The sequence below is a fragment of the Piliocolobus tephrosceles genome, chromosome 12 (assembly GCF_002776525.5).
Source record: "Piliocolobus tephrosceles isolate RC106 chromosome 12, ASM277652v3, whole genome shotgun sequence".
NCBI classification, from domain to species: domain Eukaryota; kingdom Metazoa; phylum Chordata; class Mammalia; order Primates; family Cercopithecidae; genus Piliocolobus; species Piliocolobus tephrosceles.
Genome location: NC_045445.1, coordinates 103,198,329 through 103,215,608, shown reverse-complemented (window position 1 = coordinate 103,215,608; position 17,280 = coordinate 103,198,329). Strand labels below are relative to the sequence as shown.

General features: G+C 37.8%; 1 protein-coding gene across 8 annotated transcripts in view; it reads left to right on the top strand.

Annotated features, from left to right (window-relative positions):
- Window positions 1–17,280, top strand: part of KDM6A (lysine demethylase 6A) — a 229,722-nt gene that overhangs the window by 86,056 nt on the left and 126,386 nt on the right. For all 8 annotated transcript variants that reach the window (XM_023202740.1, XM_023202739.1, XM_023202736.1 and 5 more), the window contains exon 4: window positions 8,837–8,886. In XM_023202740.1, coding sequence (XP_023058508.1) covers window positions 8,837–8,886 — 50 coding nt within the window. The remainder of the gene's footprint in view (window positions 1–8,836; window positions 8,887–17,280) is intronic.

The following is a 17,280-nucleotide window of genomic DNA, read 5'->3' as shown; positions in this document are numbered from 1 at the left end:
AATCTAAGGAGTTAAGTCCTTGAAAACATGTGCTTCGTTTTGTGTTGTGTAAATGACCTGGACATTGATAGGTAGTCAACAGCTTGATTAATGTGTAGGAGAAAATGGATGCAGGGGTATGCAAATGTATTCAGTATATTTTAACATTTCAAGCTGGTGGTTTCTGTTTCCTAGATGTGTTTTGGTATTTTTTAAAATCCTCTTTGAGGCTTTTTAAGGCACGTTTCCACTTAAAATGAATTCTTTATCTGTTTTCTTCGTCTTTCTGAAAGTCCAAAACTAGAATCGGTCTCTAATAGCCCTCTCCCTTCCTCTCCAACACAGACTCATACCCTCAAGATTACCTGTTTATAGAGACATTTGTTACCTTTGGCTACTTCCTCCTCCTCTCTTTGGAACTAGTACAGGATTAGAGAACTACTAACCCTGGGCAAATAGACATTTCTTTTTAGAGAACACGTTATAAACCATAACTTCCTGGGAGCAAACTATATAGTATACATGTAATTCTGTGAGTGAACTGCTCAGGTATATGTACATAGGAGACTTACTGGCCTTGTTTTTCTGAAGACAGCCCTGTAATTCTTTGCCCTGTTCATAGTCATCTTTTCTGTGTAAAGTTTTCTGAGCTTGTCATTTCTCTTGAGTTTAGTTCCTTTAAAAAAAAAAAAAAAAAAGGCTTCTGTTTCTATAGTAGAAAATGGTAGAACCTCTTTTGTGTGTGTTTTGGGCTGTGGTTTTTCTTACCCTTAGTTGTCATTTTGCTCTCATCTACTTTCTGTCTTACAAGAATTCCAAAAAAAAATTTTGGTCTGAAGATGGTATAATTTGGTAATCATTTATCTTTTCTGTCATTCCAGATGAACTTGATGCAGAAGGAAAAAAGGCTTTGTAAAATATTTTCTTAGCCTTTCTGGCTGGTGATATGAACGAAGAGTTTAAAAAAATATCATGTCACTTTATTTGGTTATTTTGCTTGTAGGAATTTATTTTAAGTCTTAAAATAGTAATTAGATAGGGGATTGTGGGAAAATGGAGGCTCAGTGCAGTCAGCCTATTGTTGTTATATTTCTCAGTAAGGAGTTTCCTTTATGTTCAACAGCTTAGGAAGGTGGAGGATAGAACCAGTATTGGACAGAAGGAGAAATTAAGCTGTGACAACTTTTACTAACTTCCTGGGAAGCTCTGGAGCCAGAATGGCGCTTGAGAGCTATACCAAGTTGGGCCAAGATAGCCAGGCCTTTATACTCCAATTATTCCATATTGAACATGGGCCAGCCTGAGAAGAATTGTGACCAGGGACAAGTTGGCTCTCTGCAACTCAGGCAGCTTCTGTAGACTCTCACAAATAGAGGCTCTCAGCAAGCAGGATTCCCAGCAGTTCTTTCTTGAAATGGGATGTAAGTGCTTCTTTACAGTGTCTACTACACGTCCTTTCTACTCCTAACTCTAAAACTAACCTATGAACCTCCTAAGCCAAATGGCTGATGGGGCTCTCAGACAGTTTATAAGCCTTAAACCATGGAGATGATGCAGTGATTTCACTTCTTCGGGTTGGAGGACAACCTGAGAGATACAGAACCCTGGGCTGAAGCACAAGCGTATATATTTAGATGAATATATGTGATGGATCTTAGGAGCAGTTAATAGAAAATATGTGTAAATGTCTATAAATATGTGGTAAATTGTAGGCGAAGAGAGTCACTGAGTTAAATGAGTTGATTAAAAAATCAGGTAGCAGCTGGGCACAGTGGCGCACGCCTGTAATCCCAGCACTTTGGGAGGCCAAGGCGGGCAGATCACCTGAGGTCGGGAACTCTAGACCAGCCTGACCAACATGGAGAAATACCGTCTCTACTAAAAATACAAAATTAACAGGGCGTAGTGGTGCATGCCTCTAATCCCTGCTACTCAGGAGGCTAAGGCAGGAGAATCGCTTGAACACGGTAGGCAGAGGTTGTGGTGAACTGAGATCGCGCCATTGCACTCCAGCCTGGATAGTAAGAGCGAAACTCCGTCTCAAAAAATCAGGTAGCAGATTACTTCAAAGTACACAGCAAAATTATAAACAGATAGAAATTATGAGGCGAGAGACTTAAAGGATAGACAGTAAGAACTTCAGAAGTAAAGAATTAGAGGAGTGTAATAATCATTCCTGACATTAATATGAAAACCTTGAAACTCTTAAAAATTGTTTCTTTGTATTTTTTAGCTGGAAGTTTTCCCAATTGTAAGTTCCCTGAAATTCTAGCCATTGGTAGATTTTTCTTCCATTCTTCCTTCCCTCAAGTAACTGGTCATTTGTTGCATTTCTGTCACTTTTGGGCAAAATATGCTTTGGTTGTTTCAATTCTTAAGCAGTTACAAATGGCCAGGGCAAGTTACATGCCAAGAGCTGCCAGTGTGGAGAAGCCTTAAGTTAGAGCTTGAAGAGTTTTCTTTGTCTTTTTTGTCTTTTGTGGGTCGAATGACAGTACTCTATGCTGGAATATTTATAGTATAACAACATGAAACATGTGTTTTCCAATCATAGATTTTGTTTGGCTTCTCCAAAATTGTCAAATTTTTAATCCATTTTCTGTAATCATTCTAAAACAGGTTTTAAGCATTATATGAGGATGTCCAAATAAATGATTTCCCTCATTCTGTATTAAGGACTTTAGAAAATTCTAGTTACAGTAGACTAGGAATTTTTTTTATGGATAACCACGTTAAAGATTTCTAATCTTTAACATTAGATTAGATTAGAAATCTTTAACGTGGTTGTGCTTTGGTCAAAAGGATTTTACTAGAGAGTAGGATTGTGCTTTGGTCGAAAGGATTTTACTAGAGAGACTCTGGTGAGGTGATGGGTACTTGTATACTGCATCTTTAGAGTTTTAATGATTTTTTTTCTGATTAAGAAACAGCGTGTTAAGATCTTTCTTAAAATAAGATGCTAAGCATAATGAGGGTAGAGTATAATTGTTGATAAAATGTGTACATGAGTAGAAAGATCGCTCATGGAAAAAATGGAACAAATGCTCATGGAAGAAATGGCTGAGTTACAAATCTGTTCCTGCCATTTAGAGTATTAACTTTGTGACTTTGAATTTGAGCATTCATATTTATTTCTCAGTTCACCATGTTTTTGTATGGATGCCATGTTTCTCCCAACTGATAATTACATGGACTTCTTTTTAAATTTTTTTTATTTTTTCTCTTTAATTTTTTATTTCTTTGGGTTTTTTTTGTAACATCTTTTCACATCACGTGGACTTCTTATGCTTCAGTTTTATTTGCTTCAAAAGACATCATACTATCTTTTTAAAGGTTCCCCAATCCTGAAAGATAATTTTATGAAGCCGGATGATATATATAATTAATCAAATTATTGAAAGTATGCCCTCCAAATTTGTGGAAATTCTATAATATCATTAAAAGGGCAATCTCCAGGTTTGATCTGGTGACTGCACAAAATTGTCAGGGACCAAGTCTTTTGTTCAGAATGTTTTTAGACACAAGTATTAAATACATGATTCTAGCATAAACAGTAAGGACATTTATTACCTCACATAATAGGAAGTTCATAGGTGAATTTTTCTCCAGGCATGGTTTGAAGTCTAGAAGGATCCAGTTACTTTTCAGTCTGTTCTTTTTTTTTTTTTTAATTGAGACGGAGTCTCGCTGCGTCGCCCAGGCTGGAGTGCAGTGGCCGGATCTCAGCTCACTGCAAGCTCTGCCTCCCGGGTTTACGCCATTCTCCTGCCTCAGCCTCCGGAGTAGCTGGGACTACAGGCGCCCGCCACCACGCCCGGCTAGTTTTTTGTATTTTTTAGTAGAGACGGGGTTTCACCGTGTAGACCAGGATGGTCTCGATCTCCTGACCTCGTGATCCACCCGTCTCGGCCTCCCAAAGTGCTGGGATTACAGGCTTGAGCCACCGCGCCCGGCCTCAGTCTGTTCTTCTGTGGGCTTCATCCCAAGATAGTTCCCTTGTGGTGGCAGTTGGTAATATATGCTTCCTTGTTCACATGCATTAGTAGACAGAGAACCTTTTTCACGTCTGCCATCTATAAATCAGTGGTGACTGGGCTGCCTGAACTCATGTGCCCATTTCTGGACTAAAACAATCACTGAGATTGCCAGGAAACCAATAACCTTTTCAGAGTCAATAATGGGGATTGAGAGTGTGGTTAGAAATGAATGTGGGAATATCAGCCACACCATTGACTACACAAACTCTTGCTTGACTATTTTTTTTTTTTCTACAGCTAGTTTGATAATTTGGTTTGTTTTTCTTTTTAGAAGACCATTAATTAATGACCTCATGCATGAAGAACTAGGAAATGAGGGATGGTTTAAAACCAGTTCTTCACCACAACTGGCAAAATTTCTCATAGCCTAACGTCCTTCCAATGATAGGTTGGTTGGCATCAACTTTATGCAAAAAAGATGAGCATTATTCATATGTAAAAGTTACTTTTTCAAATACGTGATGATGTTTTTGGGTAATGTTTCTGTAATTTGAACATATTCAGAATGTTCTTTGTATGATATCTATATTTTGGCGATTTACAATAACATGAAAACGTTTCATATAGAATTTTAGAAAACATTAACTTCCATTTTTGGTATATCTTCTTTTATTCAGCATCTCATATACTGTAAGGTCAGCCAAGAGAAAGGAAGAATAGACCCAAAGTCAGGCGAGTACGTTTATTGAACCTGCCGGCTGCTCCAGCACAGACAGAGGAGGCAGCCCTGAGCTTACAAAATGAGGGGTTTATATGAGGGAGAGAAACCCTGGGGTCGTTAGTTGGTTAACTTTGCCATATATCAGCTTGTGACGTTTATGGAAACAGCTAGATGAAGGAACTTACAGGAGGGTATAGGTAAAGTTTGTTTTATGCTTCTCATGACCTCCCCGTGTGGTCCTGGATGGTTTGTAATTGGGGTTTGCTTATCGCAGCAAGGTTTGATAAGTGAAGTCTGCTGGCTCCACTGCGGCACCTGGATAAGGGCTTAGAAATGTAAACAGGCTTGGGGGAAGGGTGAATGGCACAGAGAAGAGTTGCATTAAGGGGAGGGGTGGGCAGTACGGAGGGGTTTAGGGGGAGTGTCGACAGTACCAAGAAGCTTTTTTGGGGGCGGTTTGTCCCCAACGTATATAATCAGAAGATAATGTTTTATTTACTGCTTTGTTGAAGAAACAACTTGGTCACTAGTGAAGGGTAACATGCAGTATGTTGCAAAATGTTTTTTTTTTTTGCTAGTTTCCGATCCTTAAATTGAGCAGTGTATTATACTTAAATAGAATGTCTAAAAACCTATATATGGTTTAAAGACTATTAAAATTGACACCTGTCTTCCTACTCTACAAGTTAAGAAATAGAATGGTACTGCTACCACCAGCCTGTGTTCTCTCCAATTACATCCTCCTCCCTTCCTCTGTAGGTGTAACCTATGCCTGGCTGTGATGTTCAGTGTTCTCTTGCTTTTCTTTTCTTTTTTCTTTTCTCTCTTTGTCTCTCTTTCTTTCTCTTTCTTCCTGTCTCTCTTTTCTTTCTTTCCTTCCTTCCCTTCCTTCCCTCCCTTCCCTCCCTTCCCTCCCTTCCTCCCTTCCTCCCTCCCTTCCTCCCTTCCTTCCTTCCTTCCTTCCTTCCTTCCTTCCTTCCTTCCTTCCTTCACTGATAAAAGTATCCCTTAACAAGATATTGTTTATCTTTGGAAAGCTGAATAGCAGGCACGAATTTAGCTATGTAAGGAAGGGGCCATATTGTCACTATTAGAGGAGGCTCTTAGGAGAAGTAAAACTAAACAAGAGACTCTAGTGTTAATAGTGTGGCTTCTGGTTCCTCAACAGTTTACCAGAGCCATTTTTGGGGAAGGCAGTGTGCTGGGGCATGTGTGACTCTTGGCAAACATAATACCCATAATTAGGACATGTGACATGACCAATATGAACCAGGAAAATCTGGTCAGAAATGTGATCAGAGAGAGTGGGTTATTCAGAAGTAAGTCAAATCAGGCCGGGCCTGGTGGCTCACGCCTGTAATCCCAACACTTTGGGATGCTGAGGCGGGCGGATCACTTGAGGTCAGGAGTTCAAGACCAGCCTGGCCAACATGGGGAAACCTCGCCTCTACTAAAATACAAAAATTAGCCGGCATGGTGGCAAGCGCCTGTAATCCCAGCTACTCAGGAGGCTGAGGCAGGAGAATTGCTTGAACCTGGGAGGCAGAGGTTGCAGTGAGCCAAGATCACCCCACTGCACGCCAGCCTGGGCAACAGAGTGAGACCCCATCTCAAAAAAAAAAAAAGTAAATCAAAGCAGAACACTTAACACTTCTGGGAGCCTTCACATCATCTATTTTGTAGAATATAGAGGGGAGAATATAAACTTTATCAGAACATGGTCAAGAAAAAGCCAAACCCAGTTAAGAGTCTGGGCCAGGTTTATCTGGATACTTGATCCTCAGGTTGAGAAGAGGTTACAAGAATTTTAATGATAAGCCTCAGTGAGTTGGATCTGGGGCATAGCTGCTGTCCTGGGATCACCCTTTTTCTTCATCTTGGGTATTCCCATGGCCTCTTGTATCTGTTGTGTCTCCTGCTTTCAGTAGACCATATCTTCTTCTTTCTTGGTATATACTCTCCTTTAAGGGGAGCATATTTATCAGATTTTTCTTCAGGAAAGGTATTTGGGAGATAATTTTCTTTGGAGACTTTGTGTATCTGAAAATACCTTTATTCTACCCTCTTAATAGATCATTTGACTGGATATATGATTTTAGGTTGGAAATAATTTTCCTTCAGAATTTTGAAAACATTGTTCTGTTGCCTTATTTTTAGAATTATACATCTATTGTAGGACCCTTCAAACTACCAACTCATAGCCTTCTTTTCTGGGAATTTTTTTGGAATTATTTCCTGAAATTTTTTTTTTTCCTTTTATTCTTTCTTTTTGGGACACTATTATTGATATGTTAGACCTCCAGGACACAGTTTTTCTAATTTTCTGTTTTTGTCCTTTTTGTTTATTTTTTTGAGAAATTTCTTCAAATTTCATTTTAATCTTTTTATTGAATTATGCATTTCTCCTATTATACTTTAATTTACCAAATTTAATTTTTTTCTATAGCATCCTGTTTGTTCTCCTGCACACATCCCCTTTCCACCTCCCTCAATGAAAACATTATTTTCCCTTATCTAAGACTACTAAGAATTTTTTGAAGTATATTTTCTCCTGCATAATAGTCATTATTTTTTGTTTTAGGTTGTCTTTTTTTGTGTTTGTGTTAGTTTCTTCTTGGTTAGAGGCTTTCTTTAGATGTCTGATAATTCTTAGCTTTCCATATTTCATGATTGGAATAATTGAGAACTGGAGGCTCTGAGCATGTGATTGCGGATCTCTGAATATGATTTCCATGGCCTTTTGATGGAGAATCTCTGTATTTTTTTCGGTCAGATTGCCTAAACAACATCAAGTGTTGAGTGAGAGAGTTGAGGGAGCCAATTGCTTCTCAAATAGTTTTTATCCTGGTCTTCCGTATCTTAGATTGTGAATTGTAAACCACAAGTTAAAAAATCCTTTTGTAGCTGATCAGAAAAATATTATTCCCCCATGTTTTCATTTGGTAGTTTTATGGACTTCTTTTTTTTATCTAACTCTTTAACGTATTATTTGAATTATTTTAGTATATGATTTGAGTTACAAATTTTACTTTTTTGCTTACTTATAAATACTTGGGTGCTGGTTACATTATTAACGCCCCACTGATTGGAAATGCTACCTATTTACTGTGCTAATTCCTACATATATCAAGTTCTCATTTGGGGCTTTCAGTTCTTTTCTATTCCATTTCTTACAACTTTATGGTAATTCCAATATCCAATCGAGCAAGTTCTCTTCATTATGTCTAATTGTTTTCTGAACTCTCTTTGCCTGTTTAATTTTATGAAAGCTTTTCTCATAATGTTTGCAGTTTACTTCTATTGTACCATGTCTAAAATTCATAAATTGGTTCATCTCTAAACATCCCCAGCATATTAGAATGTATCTGAGCTGCTGTCACTTTTTAATCCTGCTTCAGTGTCCATTTTACTGCCTTTGTCTTTTGGGTGTCCCTCAGTCATACCTGTACTTGTGGGATCAAATAAGTGCTTAGCTTCCTGCCCTAAGAGATTCTGATTTAATTGGTATGGGATGGGGTTTATACATCAGTGTTTTGTTTTTTAAGAAGGGCACTCTCTACCAATTATAATGTATGTATGTATGTATGTAATTTTCACTTTACTTTTTTATGTTCACTTCACTGAATTTTGAGGTTGACAAGAACTACTTTTAAGTTTTTCAGAACCTTTTATGCCTAAAGCTGGTTTTGGTGGATGGGTTGTCCTATTTTGTAATTGAGGTTGAGAAAGGTAATTAGGGGGTAAGTTTTTTGTTGATTACAGGAAAGGAAGCATCACAGAAGAAATAGTTCTTTTGCTCTTTGAGGTGGTCGAGTTGTTAGCCATTCTTGGAAGTGAGGTCTCTTGTGAGAACAAATGATCTAGCACATTCTGGAGTTGCCTTGGAAAATGTTAATCTTCTACCATTTGATCTGTGAGGAAGGTCAAATTGATCTAAGGGGTTAGCCTAGATGCTGTTCAACTGCAGATCTGAGATTTGACCATGGTTTTACGTTCTTGAACTCGTGGGGGGGCCCAGAATTTTAAGTTGTTTGGTTTGAACTATCACTGTCTACTGGGAGGTGGGTGTGGTGGGAATCTTGTTATAATGCTTGCTAAGTATATTATTGACTTTAAAGTGAGAAATAATTATGACTCAAAATTATTTTCCTTCTTTCAGCATTATCTGCATACCAGAGGTACTACAGTTTACAGTCTGACTACTGGAAGGTTAGTGCACATTTGCATGCTGATTTCATGTTTGTGTTTTGGGCAGATTATTGCCAGTTATATTCAAAATGAATTGAACTCTTGCCTTTTTTTGTTAATTACTTAAAATATTGCTTCTAGGGGAAAGGTATTGGAAAAGGGTTGAGAGTATTATTTATGTTTGTGTTGTCTTATGTGAATCTCCTTCTATTTTATTAAGAATTAGAGGCCGGGCGCAGTGGCCCACGCCTGTAATCCCAACACTTGGGGAGGCTGAGGCGGGTGGATCACGAGGTCAGGAGATCGAGACCATCCTGGCTGACATGGTGAAACCCCGTCTCTACTAAAAACACAAAAAAATTAGCCGGGCGTGGTGGCTGGCGCCTGTAGTCCCAGCTACTTGGGAGGCTGAGGCAGGAGAATGGCATGAACCCGGGAGGCGGAGCTTGCAGTGAGCCGAGATTGCGCCACTGCACTCCAGCCTGGGCGACAGAGCAAGACTCTGTCTCAAAAATAAAAAAAAAAAGAATTAGATACCTCTGACACATTTTACTGGTCAAATATAATGGAATTGTGATAAGTAAAAATCAAGCAAATACTGTTACTTGTTTACAAATAACAGTAACAAAATGATTCCTTGATTTTCTTTTTTAAAGTTGGTACCTGGGAGTAAAAGAAGGCTGAAGATGTGTATATCAGGCTAAAATGGGAAGGTGTAATGGGAAAATTATGATAAACTCTTTCTTGGTGTACTCTGTTTATAATTGGAGCTTTGAGGAGAGCTGAACTTAACTATTTTTTAGAAGACCTACCTAAATGAAAGACTGTGCATAGCAGTGAAACAATGAATCATACACTTACGTATCTTAATTTAAGCAGTGATTAAATTAAGCATGATCTTCTACATCATGTTTACTTTTAAGTTTATTGAACAGTGAGGTTTTTTTTTTTTAGTCTGAATTGCCATTTCAGATTTTTTGTGGATTTTATTTTTCTATTGGTTAATTTATCTTTCTTTTTGAAGTAGGTACTTATTCCAGTCTTATATAGACTGGCTTTGTCTGGGAAAGCCCTTCAATAGTCAGCCTATGCTGCAGAGATTTTGAGAACACTGTGTAGAGATTTTAGATACCTATATCTATATCTATAATTTTTTTTTCTAAGTCTTTTGAAAATATCTTCTCTAATCTCTGGCTTTTTTTTTTTTTAAAGCTTTATCAAAGTATAATTCACATGCTATAAAATTTGGCTGTTTTAACTATACAAATCAGTGATTTTTGGTAAATTTTCAGAGCTGTGCAGCTGATAGAGGGAGGAGGCAGACAAAGGTCTCGACAGATAGGGAAAGGTCCCTGGAGAATCACTGATCCACCCAGCCCACAAGTGTTTACACCAGATGTTTTCTGCAGATAAGGGAACCTGCACAGGGGGCTTTCCTGGGCATGCCTGCAGTGGACTGGAGGTCCCCATGCACTGGGGGAACAGGGTGGAGCCACCAAGAATTTGCACCTTATACAGGGGAGGATCCTGGCCTCTTCAGCTCACGTGCTGGGGCCCTGGTATTCAGTTTGTGAGGTGGAAACCTACTGGCAGGACCCCCTTTCTTTGCTGATAGCTTTCCTTTTGCTTAATAAATTTTGTCTTCCTCACCCTTCAATGTGTCTACATGCCTCATTCTTCCTGGTTGTGAGACAAAAACCCAGATTAGCTCAGCTAAGGGGCAAAAAATCCTGCATCACAGCCATCATCACAGTCTTATTTATCTCCCTGGAATGGAACCTCATGTATATCCCCAGCCCTGGCAACCATCAATCTACTTTCTGTCTTTTATATATTTGTCTTTTCTGGATATTTCATATAAATGGAATCATATAATATATGGTCTTTTGTGGCTGGCTTCTTTAACTTAGCATATGTTGTCAAGGTTCATATATGTTGTAGCATGAATATTTTATTCTTTATTTCCTGATAATATAGTCACCACTCAGTATCTGTGGGGGATTGGTTTCAGGACCCCTCATGGATACCAACATCCATGGATGCTCAAGTTCCTTATATTAAATGATAAAGTATTTGTATATCATCTCTATGCATCCTCCCATATACTTTAAATCATTTCTAGATTACTTATAATACCTAATAAAATGTGAATACTATGTAATTGATTGCTATACTGTATTGCTTTTTAGTTTGTATTATTTTTTATTATTGTATTGTTATATTTTTCCTGAATACTTTTGATCCGCAGATGCGGAACCCATGGATACAAAGGGCTCACTGTATTCCGTTGAATCAGTATAACACAGTTTGTTTATCCTTTCATCAGTTGATGGGCATTTGGGTTGTTTCCACTTTTGGCTATTGTGAATAATACTGTTGTGAACATTTGTGTACAGGTTTTTGTGTGACATAATATTTTCAGTTTTCTTGGGTAGGTACTCAGAAATGGAATTGTTGGATTATAGGGTAAATCTATGTTTAGCATTTTGAGAAATTGCCAGAACTTTTTTTCCCTATGTCTGTACCATTTTACATCCCTGTCAGTAATGGTGTGAGGGTTCCAGTTTCTCTATATCCTACTCAACACTTGTAATTATCTACTTTTTGAGTGTAGTGGTTTTTTAGTGTGCCTAGTGGGGTAGAAAATAAAGTTTTAAACTTTGATGAAGTCCAATTTATCAACTTTATAACAACTTTTTATTGCTTGTGTTTTTACTGTTGTATGTAAGAAATCTTTGCCTAACTCAAGGTCATGAAGACTTACTCCATAGTTTATTTATTCAGGTGCTTCAGTGCTTTGCTTTTACAGAGTGCTGCAGTAAATAGTCTAGTAAAAGTGTCTCTTTCTCCATATATAGTTTTTTAGAGATAAGGTCTTCCTTTGTTGCACAGGGTGGAATGCAGTGGTGCAGTCAGAGCTCACTGCGGCCTTGAATTCCTGGGCTCAAATGAATCCTCCTGCCTCAGCCTCTCGAGGAGCTGGGACTGCAGGTGCACACCAGCATGCTCAGCTAATTTTTAAATTTTTTTTCCAGAGATAGAATCTCACTATATTACCCAGGCTGGTCTCAAACTCAATTACTGGCCTCAAGTAATTCTCCCACCTCAGCCTCCCAAAGTGTTGGGATTACAGGTGTGAGCCACTGCACTTGGCCTGTCTTTTAATAGTTTTTGTTAGTGATTCTTTAGTATAGATTCCTTTAAAAGTGAGATCATTGTGTTGAAGGGTATTTGCTCCTTTGGGATTGAACCATTTGCATTTATTTCAACAATGTATGCAAGTGTTTGTTTCTTCTTGGTCTTATTCAAGAACCTTTTTGTCTGCAGACTTGCCAGTTTGATAGGTGAGAAGTGGTATTTTATTATAATTTAAATTTACATTTTCTTAGTTGTTAGTGATATTGAACTTTTTAAAAATTGAAGTGTAAAGACTATTTGAATTTCTTTTTCTTTGAAATATTTGTTCATGTCTGTCGCCCATTTTTTTTAGGTCATTGTTTTCTTTTACTGTTTTATGTAGCTATATTATATATATTAGGCATATTTATCCTTTATCTATGATATTAGTTGAAGCTACTGTTGCTCAGTTTGAGATTTGTTGTTTTGCTTTGCTTTTGTGTGTTTGTTTTTGCCTGTGCAGAAGTTTTCTATTTCTGTGTAGTCAGATCGATCAGTTTTCTACATTGCCCTTATGTTTTGAATCATAGGATGGGTTTTTTCCTCATTCCCAGGTGTTAAGAGAAATTCACCCACATTTTCTTTCAGTACTTGAATGGTTTAATATTTGACATTTAAATTTCTGATCCATTTGGGTTTTATCCTTGACTTATAGTGTGAACAATATTTAAGATTATCTTTTATCTTATGCCTAGTTATCCCAAAGATATATTTTTTTAAAATTCATTTTTTCCTCTACTGATTTGAGGTGTTGCCTTAATTGTATACTAAATATTCATATGCAGTTTTGTCTGTGCATTTTGTGGCATGTTTTGTTCATGAACTAATACAAAAGTATTTTACTTAGAGAGATTTTATAATATGTTTTAATGTATGGTAGTGCTAGGGCACCCTTTCTCTATTGTTCTTGCTTCTAGGATTTTCCTGGCTGTCCTTGGTGGCTTGTTTTTTCAGATAAACTTTCTAATTAACTTGTCTAGCTTCACAAAAAATACCTGATAATTTATTTTCTGTAGCTTTTTAGAGATATATTTAACATTATTTTAAGCATTTTTTGAGATATGATTTACATTATTTGAGATTTGACAACTTAAATAGTTGTATAACAATTACCATAATCAAGATACAAAACATTTCCATTACCCAAAGTGTTTCCTTGTGCCATTTTCCTACTCTTGATCTCTGGTCCCAGGCAACCACTTACCTGCTTTCATCCCTCTAGTTTTGTCTGTTCTGGAATATCTTGTAATAGGGTTTAAACAGCATATATTCTTTTTTTTTTTTTTTATAACTTTCATTTGGCATGCTTTTATTGAGATTCATCCATGTTGTTGTATCAGTAGTGTGTTGTTTTTCATTGTTAAGTAGGATTTCGTAGAATGCATATGCCACAGTTTTTCTGTTTATCAGTTGATCAGATTGTTTTCAGCTTTTGGTTATTATGAATAAAGTTCTGTGAATATTATTTGTCTTTGTGTGGACACAGGTTTTCATTTGTCTTGGTATGTATGATTTGGGAATGCTGAATTGCTTTGCAGTTTTAGGTGTAACTGTCAATCCTTTTCAAAGTGGTTATACCATTTCATATTCCAACCAGCAATGAATGAGATTTCAAATGTTCCATATCTTCGTTAGCACTTGGTATTGTCAGTCTTTTTAACTTTAGCCCATCTGCCCCTTCTTGTTTTTTCTTCTTCTTTCTTATTTTCTTTCTTTCCTCCTCAGTCTTTTTAACTTTACTGTTTACCTATTCTCCTTCCCTCCCTTCCTTCTTTCCTCCCTTCCTCCTCCCTTCTTCTTTCTTTCTTTTCTTTCTTTCTCTTCTTCCTTTCCTTCCTGTTGTTCTTCCTCATCATCTTCTTCATTGAGTTTTATGGGTTCTTTATATACTCTGAATAAATGCCCTTTGTCTGATACTTGTTTTGGAATTGTTAGTCTCTGGTTCATCTTTTCATTTTCTTACTAGTGTCTTTTGAAGAGCAAATGTTTATTGTTTCAATGAGGTCCATTTAATTACTTTTTTTTTTTTTTCTTTTACAGCTTGTGCTTTTTGTGCTAGGAAATCTTTGTGTATCCCAAGATCATAAAAGATTTCCTCACCTTTTAAATTCTGTTTCGGCCTGCGATACATTTCAAGCTGTTTATGATGTGAGATAGCATCAGTGGTCCCCCCCTTCCCCCAAATAGCTACCCAGTTTTTCCAGTGTTATTTGTTGAAAAGACTACACTTTCAAAATCTACCATTTCCTCTTTCCTTTCCTTTTTTTTTTTTTTTTTTTTTGAGACATAGTTTCTCTCTGTCACTCAGGCTGGAGTGCAGTGGCACGATCTTGGCTCACTGCAACCTCAGCCTCCCCAGTAGCTGGAACTACAGGCCTGCGCCACCACGCCTGGCTAATTTTTTGTATTTTAGTAGAGACAGGGTTTCACCATGTTGGCCAGGATGGTCTCGATCTCCTGACCTCGTGATCCGCCTGCCTCGGCCTCCCAAAGTGTTGGGATTATAGGCATGAACCACCGCCCACACCTGGCCCCAAATTCCCTGTATTCTTTTTCAAAATTGCTTTGGTTTTTCTAGGTCTTTTGCCTTTCCATATAAAGTGCAGAAACAGTATAATCCAGTATAATGCTGCTAGGATTATACTGGAACTACATGTGCTAAGTTAGGAAGAATTTGTCTTCAGTAATATTGTATTTGCTTGTTCGTGAACATGGCGTATTTCGCCCTCTATTTAGCCTTCTTTAAGACTCTACAGCAGTACTTCATGGTGCTTATCACATATGTTTTAAGTTTTTTTTTTTTTTTTGATTCTATTGTGATTGGAGTGGTTGTAAAATTTTATTTCCAATTGTTTCATTGCGATTATGTAGGAACATTTTTATTATTGCATACTGATCTAGTATCCTACTGTCTTACTAAATTATATTGTTGTAGTCGTGTTGCTCTAGATAGGATTTTCTAGATGCATTATGCTGTCTGCAAATAAAGAAAATTTTATTTTTTGTTTTCTTATTTGTGGATGCCGGTTAGTCTTTTTCTTGCCTTGTTGTACTGGCAAGGAATGGAAGGGGACATCCTTGTTTTGTTTCTTTGGGGGGAAAACATTAAATTTTTACTGTTGAATGTGATATTAGCTATAGGGTTTTTGTAGACTAATATCGAAGATGTTCCCTTCTGTTGCTAGTTTACTTCGAGAGCTCTTCTCTCTTCCCCCTACTTCATGTATTAATGAATGGTCTGAGGATATAGGAGAAAACTCAGTTCCTCCTATACTCTCACAACACAGAACATTTCTGTAACAAAATGCGTGTGGGTTTTCCCCTGCATACCTGGCAAGCAATCAGTTCTGCAGTGGCTGCTAGTGTCCTCAAATTCAGTTCAATTCTGACATTATCTACCTGGAGATAGTTTCAGATCCCACAGATTGAGTGCTAAGTCCCACAAGACTATCCCCACTTCAGATGCCAGTGTAGGCCTCCGGAACTTTTGACTGACTGGCTATATAAATCGGGGTTCCCGTGACCCACTCCTTGTTTCCATTAATTTGCCATTGTGGCACAGACCTCAGCAAACAGTTGGGTTTACTGTTTTATTGTAACGGGTACAGATGAAGAGATGCATAAGATGAGGTCATGTGGGAAGTGTCATGGAGCCTCCATGCCCTCTCTGGGCATGCCACCCTCTAGGGACTTCTGCTTGTGCAGCTATCCAGAAGCTCTCCAAACCCTGTCCTTTTGGGTTTTTATGGAGGCATTATTACGTAGGCGTGACTGATTAAATCATTGGCCACTGGTGATCAGCTTAACCTTCAATCCGTTTTCTCTACCCAGAGATTGAAGAATGGGACTGAAAAGTCCTAACGCTCTAAACATGCTTTGCTCTTTGCTGTGACCCGCCCTCATCCTAAAGCTGCGTAGGGGGCTGCCTGCCCTGAGTTATCTCATTACATCCCCCATCCTAAAGCTACAAAGGAGGCTGCCTGCCTTGAGTTGTCTTGTTGGCATACAAGAGACACTCAGGGCTGGGCATGGTAGCTCACCCAGTAATAATCCCAGCACTTTGGGAGGTATCCCAGCACTTTGGGAGTGTAATCCCCCCACTTTGGGAGTGTAATCCCCCCACTTTGAGAGGCCGAGGTGGGCAGATCACCTGAGGTCAGGAGTTTGAGACCAGCCTGGCCAACATGGTGAAACCCCATCTCTACTAAAAATGCAAAAATTAGCTGGGCATGGTAGTTCTTGCTTGTAATCCCAGCTACTGGGGAGGCTGAGGCAGAGAGTCACTTGAACCCGGGAGGCAGAGGTTGCAGTGAGCTGAGATCATGCCAATGCACTCCAGCCTGGGCAACAGAGTCTAAAGTAAATAAAGAAACCAAACTGACCTTTTTCTTTTTTTTTTTTTTTTCTACTTTAAGAAAAGAAAGAAAAGGTTTTGAATTCTGGAAGCAATGCCTATCTGAATAGAACTATTGATTAAACGTTATGGTAACATGGAAGGATGGAGAACAGTGTTTCAGTTTGAAAAACTAATTGGTCTGTTGTAAGATATGCAGGATGTGTTTTTTTTTGTGTATTGATTGATTAAAGTATTTGTGGGTACAGTTTTTAAAAATAGTGATCAATTCATTATTTTTTTATAACCCTAATTTTATAAAGGGTTTGATAGAGTTGTGCTAAAATTTAGTTTGGGACACTGAAAGAAATTGATTATTAAATTTAACATACATATTATCTATATGAATGTAAATATCAGAGGGCTTTATAATACTGCTGAAGAACATCACATAGTATTAGGTTGACGCAAAAGTGATTATGGGTTTTGCCATTACTGCAGTTAGTTTTGCACCTAATATTTCAGTTTGTTGAAGAGATTAATTCACATTTTTTTGTATGCTAATTATAGATAATTCTTATCCTTAAAACAGTTTCACTAAAAAGGTCTAAATAATACTATTTTACTGCCTGATTCAGCATATGCTTGAAAATTGCATTGTATTTCTTACCAGCCCTGAATTTGCTGGCCTTATTTTCCTAATTGGGCCTGATTGGTAAGGTTTTCTTCTGTATGGTCTTATTTTTTTCATCAGTATTGTACTGGTGTGGGATTATGCATTAATGTCAGGTAGGAGAGATATGTTGAAGAGAGAATTTTTGTAATGGGAGAACTCAAGGTTCTTCTAATTCAGATTGGTTTTTTGGATTCAGAAATATATTCAGTATTTAAATATATCAGTCTGG